Below are 9,979 nucleotides of genomic sequence, written 5' to 3'. Positions count from 1 at the left end.
GCTGCGCTAGCGCTCGCGCGCGCGCACACACACACACACACACATATATATATATATATATATATATATATATATATATATAAAATATGGGGTATACATGTACACTATATATATAGAAATATATATATATATAAATATATATATATATATATATATATATATATATATATATATATATATATATATAAGTAATTTATGTTTTATATTTTTTTTTGTTTTTTTAATCGCTACTTAAAGGTTTATGTATAAAAGATTTAGCATACGCACATAAATATCTTCTCTGCGTTTAAATTTATGCAGAAGTCATTTTGAAAACTTCGTATCTCTGCCTGTCTTCGGCCCTTGCCCCGGGGTGGGAGGAGGATGGTTTATCTCAAGAAATCCTGCGAGGGCTTTCATTTTTGAGGAAGTTCGGGGTAATCTGAAGTTCGCCAAGTTTTATCGACCCTTTAAAAGTTTTTTTTCCCTCGATCCTAGCAGTACGTCTAGAATTTTTTATGAGTTTTCTTTGTGTATTTCGTCTTTTTGTTTAAGTTTTTATTTTTATTTTGAAATATGTGTATTTGAGTATTTTTATATTGCTCACGGTTTACTAAGAGAGAGAGAGAGAGAGAGAGAGAGAGAGAGAGAGAGAGAGAGAGAGAGAGAGAGAGAGAGAGAGAGAGAGAGTTTTTATTTTGAAATGTGTATATGGGCATTTTTATATTGCTCACAGTTTACTGAGAGAGAGAGAGAGAGAGAGAGAGAGAGAGAGAGAGAGAGAGAGAGAGAGAGAGAGAGAGAGAGAGACTTCCATTGAAGCCCTTAAGGCAGTTGTATTCTCCATGAACGAGGAAGAACAATACTGAAAGTAATTCTGAAAAGGTGAAGGAAAACTTGATTAAAAGATGACAAAAAGAATCAGCGTGTGAACGTGGCTGGCATTCGGTTCGGACGTGCGTCGTATAAACTCATATCCTCAGGTTTTTCTCTCAAGATTAAGAGGTGGTCGTCTACAGTTGGTTCCGCGGGCTGTGGCTTGTTTGGGGTTGGGCTTGTTGATTTAGCATTGGCGTTGCTGTTGTTATTGTTGTTTTTATGATTGTTGTCTCTTATATTTCATTCTTAAGTTTGTTGGTGTTGATTTATTGATGTATATTTATATATATATATATATATATATATATATATATATATATATATATATATATATATATATGTATATATATATATATATATGTATACATTCATATATATATATATATATATATATATATATATATATATATACAGAATATATATATATATATATATATATATATATATATATATGTGTGTGTGTGTGTGTGTGTTTTTTTTTCAAATTATACCATGAGAATGTAATGGTGTTTTTGTTGAATTTATAATTTATCTAATTTTATACTATCTGTAAGTTATGCTACACTGAAAGCATTGTCTTTTAAAAATGACACATGCACAAGTCATTGCTATCAGTTCAGTGCTTCAGTAAAAAGAATAATCACATGGGACATCTCGAGAAAGTAATTTGTTAGATAACGCCATATGAAAAAATGAAAATATCTGGTAACATTACTCGAAAATAGTGCTCAAATGTATCAGGATTTTTATGCAATAAACCAACAGATTTATTAAAAAAAAAAAAAAGAAACTTCGTAAAGAATTCTTGAGTGTTTTTTATCTGAACATTTCCAGATGTTATTGTAAATGGTGTTAAAATCTATCAATTATCGTTCTTTCATTTATTTTCTAAGTTGAATATATAGCTTTATTCCCTCATACAAAAGCTCCGATGCTTAATTTTTCTCATTTGGTAACTAATGAAATAAGAAAATAAGGGGAGGTAAAATCAGGAATCTTCTACCTCCATCTACTGTAAAACTTTTTATTATTCCACACAGCATCCGTTTTTCATCCTTCTTAACTTATTGTTGCACAGCCACTAAATTTTACTTTATGGTACCGTACAACAGCCGGATTTACCATGGGACTTAATGGCTCCTTTGCTCCCAGCGGTAGGTCTTAAATTCAATACAATGAATGGTTCAGCAGATTAAAGGATGAACACACTGGTTCTCGGGACCCACTGTGACCCCACGCCGCCTGCACCAGACCACTGTTCTTGCACGCTTCAGTAACGGTTAACAGTAGTAGTTTAGCCAAGGCACCATGACTGGACAAATAGTAATATATTGGATCCCTCTCTCTGGTTACAGCTAAATGTTCCCTTTCCCTACACATACACACATTCTTCGCTTTCTTCATACACCTGACAACATAAGATAGCCAAACAATCCTTCTCTACTCAAGGGGTTAACTATCGCAGTGTAATTTTTCAGTGGCTACTTTCCACTTGGTAAGGGTAGAAGAGACTTATCTAAGGTAAAGCAGCTCTTCTAGGAGAAGGATACTCCAAAATCAAACTATTGTTCTATAGTCTTGGATAGTGTCATAGCCTCTGTACCATGGTCTTCCACTGTCGTGGGTTAAAGTTCTCTTGCCTGAGGGTACACTTAGGCACACTATTCTATCTGTTTCCTTATTTCCTTTCCTCACTAGGCTATTTTCCCTGTTGGAGCTTTTGGTTTATAGAATTCAGATTTTCAACTAATAATAATAATAACAATAATAATAATAATGATAATAATAATAGTCCTACGCTCATTCCCTTCCACTGAATCCTATTTTAGGACTGGGTCGATTGTAAAATATATTTTGGGTGAAACAACAACTACTGTAGAGTAGTTTTCCCTTAATGCAAATTTTTTTTGGGATCTTGAGACTATTTTCGTTTTTTTATTTCATTTTTACTTTTGCGTTTGTCTCGATTGTGTGTAGTCAGCATTTTTAACTCAAATTCTTATACGGGAATTAAATAGTCGGAATAGGGAACATTAATCTATCTCGACCTTTGCAACGAATAAAAACATAAAAGAATCTTAAATGAACGATTGAAATCCACATCTTACGTAATGATCAGTCAATTTATTAAATAGAAAAAAACTGACATTTATTAGATGAGCCTACTCACGCAGTATAGGTCGGGAAGTTCCACATATTTCCTTGAAAGAATCGTTGGCTTTCCAAGAATAGCCTCGATTGGGATGAAAGAAGCCATCAATAAGAGACAAAGTCATATCTAGTTTTCAATTACTTTAGTTTCCTTCACTTACCAAAACTCAACTTTATATCCTAATTTTGTCTCAATTATATTTTTAAGAATCACCCTTACGCCACTTTCTGGATCGATGACTTAATTAAACTTGTGAATGGGAAAAGATATCCGATTTCCTTCGTCCCTTTCCTTGTCTGATATTCGAGAGGGACTTTGAATTGGTTCAGGGAAGGTAGTAATTGGCGTTTAGTGAGACTTTTTTCACTATTGGTTCTTATTTTCAATTAAAGAATTTTTTGGCCGTTTTTACTATTCTGTTGGATATTTTTCGGATGTATTTCTTTAAAATTAATCTTTGCTTAGGATTCATAGGCACAGCTGCGGTAAGCTGGCAATGGCATAGATAGTCTACACGGTATAGTTTAAACCTGAAGTTTATTGTCCGTGGACTGTAGTTGTTATTTACCGGAAAGCTATTCATCATTATGAAATGAGGGTAGTGTTTATTTTTCTAATGTTGTATATAGCTTTTACCCTCGTATGGAAAAGGAACTCGCCCCTGAAGACTTGCTGGTACCACCCTCTCCTGAAGGGAATATGGCGAATGATGAAAAGCATATGTATATATATATATATATATATATATATATATATATATATATATATATATATATGTGTGTGTGTGTGTGTGTGTGTGTGTGTGTAAATATCACCCACGAATGGCATTTAATACCGAATTCTATCTTGGGAATATATATCCACTTGGAATTCATTTTATGGTCAGAAGCTGTTACCATAAAATGAATTCCAAGTGGATATATATTCCCAAGATAGAATTCGGTATTAAATGCCATTCGTGGGTGATATTTACATTAATTAAAATCACGTGTGCTTGTGATATATGTTCATATATATATATATATATATATATATATATACGTATATATATATATATATATATATATATATATATATATATATATATATATATATGTATATATATATATATATATATATATATATATATATATATATATATATATATATATATATATATATATATAATCATTTTTGGCCATCCATGCGATTTAATTCTCCGACAGACGGTTCCTGGAAATTATAGACTCCTGATTTCTTGGCAAATCTGTAGGGGTGAAGCTCCTAATCCTGTGACCTTTATCTTGACCTTAGTGGATGCTGGTACCCATTTGAGCATTAGTCCGAGATTGGTGTTGGAAATCGTCGTTATTCTATTGACCTATTTCTATGTCATGAGAATCTCAGGCATGGATTTCAGTTCACTCTTTCAGGGCTGATTAGGGTTTGAACTTGGCACCATGCAGTCGAAAGATTCTATATGATAAAGAGTGCCAGCTTCTAAAATCGTTTCATTAATCCCAATATTTTTAGAAGTTGATGCTCTCTAGATCTAATCTTTCAAAATGTATATTACTCATTGTATAAGCCGTCGCTGACTATATACGGTATATATATACATATGCACACACACACACACACACACATATATATATATATATATATATATATATATATATACAGATATATATATATACATATATATATATATACAGATATATATATATATATATATATATATATATATATATACAGATATATATATATATATGTATATATATATATATATATATATATATATGTGTGTGTGTGTGTGTGTGTGTGTGTGTGTGTGTGCACTTCAGTATGAATAATATAATGCTAATGATTAAAGATGAAAAATATTTTTAAATTCTGAAATTAATTAGTAAGTTCTGATGAATGGAAACATTGACATTGTGTGAAAGGTTCGATAAATGGAAAATATTGAGATTCATTTTGAAACAAGGAATATCCTTCGTAAAACTACTGGATCTCATGACTGATTCCACCAGCTCCCTCTTCTTTACAGTTAAGTATACAGTATCTCCCCTAGAACGGGTTCGTTGTCATTTCCTCAGAACTTTTATCGCTAGTTCAACACAGCTTAAATTGTAAGGCTTACTTGGTCCCTAATAAAATCAAGACTTTACAACCACATTGATTCCCCATTTAAATTCTTGTAGTTTATTTATTTCCTTTTTTCCCTTCCTTGCTGGGCTATTTTCCCTGCTGGAGCCCTTGGGCTTATAGCATCTTGCTTTTGCAACTAGGGTTGTAACTTAGCAATAATAATAATAATAATAATAATAATAATAATAATAATAATAACAACAACAGAGTAATGCTGTTTCTCTTGACTAGGTATGATCTCATCGGAGTTAGTACTGAAACGGCATGATTACTCTGTATGGAAGTACTGAAGTTAATTTATTATAAAGTAAATGCTGGAGGAGAGAGACCACATATTTTTTTATGAATTGGGAAACGAATGTGGGACCATCATTGTTAACAGGTCTAGATTATATGTACATTATTAGCCCATCTGCTTGATGGATGCATTATTCTTAAGTAGGAGCAGGGGTCGCAACGTCTGTTTCTTATTGGTAGTACTGTATGTGATTATATTTATATATTTTTTTACTACCAGCAGTATGTATGTTGGCTATTAAGATGGATTTTATAATGCTGTCACCCCTTTGTTAGTTGTTGTTATCATTTGAATCTTGTAGTATAGGCTAACTTTCCTTCATTGTTGTTATTTCCGTTCTTACCACTTGCATGGTTACTTGAGCATTGGCCCATAATCCTTTGGTCACTTTCTTAATGGTGGTGTTTGGAAAATTATTGGTCATGGGCTGTTAGGGTCTCACTGAATTTTCTTATGACCATCACCTAGCTGCAGAAGTGGATTTATGAATTGGTGTTATAATTCAGTGACTCACTAACAGCATTATACAAGACTTTGCTTATAGCTTTCATGTAACCAACGTTTTGAAATTGTTGAGATGGTGGTTATGTGTGTGTATGTGTTATATATATATATATATATATATATATATATATATATATATATATATATATATATATATATATATATATATATGTATTTATGTATATATATACATATAGTTTTTAAATATAAGAATATAAGATGCTTTTGAATGCACTTTTATAAGATAAAGACGAATCTTGAAATATATTACTGAGCTTCTGAAAGATGAGGAAATAACTTATATTACTTAAACTTATACTTCATTACAAAACATATGTCATATACTGTAGAACCTGGAATTAAAACAGAATTTTTATTTTTTCTTATAATTATTTTGTTAACTTTTTTCCCCATGATTTTATTCGAGTTAATGACCTTGAAAAATTATGAGTGAATTTTAAGTCATATTCGCATTTGTAACCCTAGATTATTAAGTCATATTTTTGGGAATATAGAAAAATAGCCCAAGATTTGACTTTAATTAATATCATGTTAAATTACATTTTTGTAGACAAAACTTACCTTCTGTTTCCTGATTCACAAGAAATCTTGGAATATTTAAATACCCGTGTCTGAAGTTTTTTGTCTTCTTAATTTTATGATCTTAATTTTATGATCTTAATTTTAAAAGTGCGAAAAAAATCACGTATAATTTCAAAAGTGCGAAAAAAATCACGTATAAAGCCATCCAAAGCGAAAGTTCGAGAGCAGCGCCAAATAGTTTAATTGTTTTTTTATCTTGCCAAGACACAGGTCATGCCCCACAACTGGAAGAGTTGCCATCTTTATCCAAAAATTAAAGTTTTGAAACCTCTGGAAAGAAAGGGCAATGGTTTCTCTTCACTAGATTGACCTTGCGTCTTAGCTACAAGAAGTAGAAAACATTCAACACAAGCTGCCATGGCTGCAGTACTTACAACAGTCGTAGTATGATGGGCAGCAAGAGAATGAACGATATCTCGGCCGGCACCCTTCGACGGGCAACAAGCACTTGGGTGCAACGCATCGTTGTTTTCCCCGAATACAGAAGCAGTAAGAGCATTCGTCAGGGGACACCATAGCCGAGCCCTCGGCAAAGATTGCTCCTTCTGTCACACAGCCTGGTGATGTCGTCGCCATAGTCATGTTAGCCAACAGAATGCAAGAGTGGGAGAAACACACAGACATGCTATGTTTAGTCTGAAAGCCATGCTTCAGTTTTTTATATCATTCTATTTCTTGCAGTCTTGCAACTCGTGTTTTTCAGATGTGGATGGGGAATGTAAGTGTTTTGTTAGACTATTTATATGGATTTTTTTTTAAAAAGGACTTGCTGAAATTTTGTTTTTTGCACTTATATACAGTATTAGGTGTTGCTTTTCAAGCTAGGAATTTTACTGTATTTTAAAATTTCTTTGTAACTCATTTCCATCTTATTGGAAGACTGCTCTAAACATAAATCCCTTTCATTATGCCAATTAAAGTTTTTTCATATTGTTTTATATTATATATGTACACAGTATGATTAAATGGGACGTGTGGAATTTTGGATAATTATTAATTTTGAAACAAGTTGCTGAGACTGCTTGTTCTAATATTATACAGATTTATTGTTTATTTAGCCTTAATGGTAACATCCTTTTAGACCTGAAGAAAAGAGAATCTCAGAAATGTTATTTTAAAGGCTGATGTGGAGAACTGGTGTTATTTTCATTTATTGAAAGAGAAGATTATCTTTGAAGAAAGATATTGATTGTACTGGGTTACTGGCGGTGGCAATCTCAGAGGCATTTATGGTGAGTGATTTTGTATTAGGTGAGGCTGGATTAATAATGTTTAAACGCGTTTGATTAGAAAATTTATTTTTTAGGAAGTGTTGCAGGTTTAAGGGAAATTTGTGTTCTTCAAAGAAAAAATAATATTGAATGAAATATTCTCTGGAAAGAGTTCTTCGACCTTTTATAGAATTATAGGCACTGAAACATTGAGACTGATAAAATACCAAAGGAGCAAGGAAAAGAACATCTGACAAAGAGTTTTTTTGCGTGCTTAGAAATAACTTTGAATGCAAGGTAAGGGTACTCTTCGTTTAAGAAAATGAACCATGTTTTGAAGAGAATTCTGTTTAAGGATTTTGAGATGGCTACCTTCACAATCGTCAGAATAATAGTGTAAGAAAGACTACGATAAGAACCTAGAACCTATCAAATTCTACTCAAGAACACAAAGACAAGAACCTTTGTGAAGTTGTGGATGACACCCTTTACAAGACTAAACGATGAGCCATAAAGGCTAGACCTTACTCAAGGACTGATGACCCTATGCTTGTTCAATTGATGCAAGGACAAGAACCATTTTGAAAACTAGTATTGTCAAATGATTTTTAATTAGAGATCATCAGAAACTAAAAGAAAAATTTAGATTGAGTGGTACATTAACGAAAGTATGTTCAGTGGCTAAGGGTAGAATTTTTTTTATAAATATAGAGACCATACCGTATTCAAGGTTATACTTCATGTACTATTTCGAGGACAGAAGGCCAAGAAACTACCCAGGAACGTTAATACATAACTGAGAAAGGATACTTTGTTCAAGGGCTCTTTTCATGTACAGAAGGAAAGGTACCTGACTTAGGAAAAAAGTATCAATGAATTTCTCAGGGAAGTGGGAAATAGTCTTTTTACCCAGAAGTAATGGTGTAAACTTACTAAAGAAATTTGAGATCGGATACTATTCAAGAAATCTACTAGGCTACAGAGAGAATATGTATTATAAGTCTGTTGTAGGACTCTGGCAAGATTTCATATGCAAAGATTCAAGGATAAAGGACACTTTATGTACCCATTGGTGAAGAGTTAAAATCCTTGGGTTTTAGAAAATATTCTTAGACCTGTTTCAAAGATTTGTCAGACACTAACAAAAGATTTTTTTTTTTGTATTTAATTGAGCTTTGTTGTTCATGTTTATATGTTCTCAAAATTTAGAATTAAGAGACATAAAAGAAGAATTTTTTTTTCCATGATAAATTTTGATGGTATTTTAGTAGTTATGTCTTGCTTTTAAATGTGAAGACCTGTCTTGGGAGAAATAAGAAATTCATTGTTCTTAAAGTATGTAAGAGATTTTGTATGTGATGGCTTTGTTTTGTCTTGGACAGTATTGTAATTGATAGCCATGTGTTTGTATTGCTGTTTTGATTTAGTGTATGTCGAACAAGTTCTTTTGAATATATTGACATTCATACATAATTGGCCTTCAGTAATTGAATACTGTATGATTTGATAAATGAATTTATGCTGGGGTTACAATGATAGTCTTCATCGTAGGTATTCAGTATTAGAATTTAATTTTAGCAAAGTATAATTATTAGTGTTCTTATAATGACCTTTGCTATTCTTGTATTGGATTAAGTTTATCGAATGACCAAAGGCTTAACGGGTAATATATGTACAAAAATTGTATGATATAATTTATATAATTCTGTTGTATTTATGAGAGGATCACTATCACGCAGTCATTTCTAAGGTATAAGGAAACCTTTCTTGCGAATACTGAGGGTCAACTGTATGTATATCTATGCATATATGAAAAAGGGTAAACTGTATGCATATATATATTTTACAGCGTATTTATATGTATGTATATATATATATATATATATATATATATATATATATATAATTATGTATAATTCACAATTAAAGGAGGTGGTGAAACTGTAAATATTTATGCAACATAAGAAAAATTTGGTACTTAAAGCAGGAGTGTACTTGTTTACACGGGGCGTGGAAATGTAGATGTAGAAAACGTATGTAAACAATATATGGTGGTTTGATACCAATCACTTTTGTTTGTTTACTAATCCTTATTGTGTTAGGCGGGGAAAATATTTATTTGTGATAATAAACATTATGTCGATGTAAAAAGATGAAGAACTAAGAACTACAAGTTTTAGAGATTCATATAGTACAAACAATTGTGGAAAACACATTTTTGAC

The 9,979-nt window shown here is 31.9% G+C and overlaps 1 protein-coding gene across 1 annotated transcript in view; it reads right to left on the bottom strand.

Moving 5' to 3' along the window:
* Positions 1-900: 900 nt before the first annotated feature.
* Positions 901-9,979, bottom strand: part of LOC137618467 (kielin/chordin-like protein) — a 147,135-nt gene continuing 138,056 nt past the window's right edge. Inside the window, exons 5-7 of the mRNA XM_068348629.1 lie at positions 6,920-7,102; positions 6,250-6,295; positions 901-1,057 (exon numbers count right to left, since the gene is read on the bottom strand). Of these exons, the coding sequence (XP_068204730.1) occupies positions 901-1,057; positions 6,250-6,295; positions 6,920-7,102 (386 nt within the window). The remainder of the gene's footprint in view (positions 1,058-6,249; positions 6,296-6,919; positions 7,103-9,979) is intronic.

The sequence above is a fragment of the Palaemon carinicauda genome, chromosome 24 (assembly GCF_036898095.1).
Source record: "Palaemon carinicauda isolate YSFRI2023 chromosome 24, ASM3689809v2, whole genome shotgun sequence".
In the NCBI taxonomy this organism is placed as follows: Eukaryota; Metazoa; Arthropoda; class Malacostraca; order Decapoda; family Palaemonidae; genus Palaemon; species Palaemon carinicauda.
The sequence above is the reverse complement of the archived record's forward strand: the minus strand, read 5'-3'. Positions and strand labels throughout refer to the sequence as shown.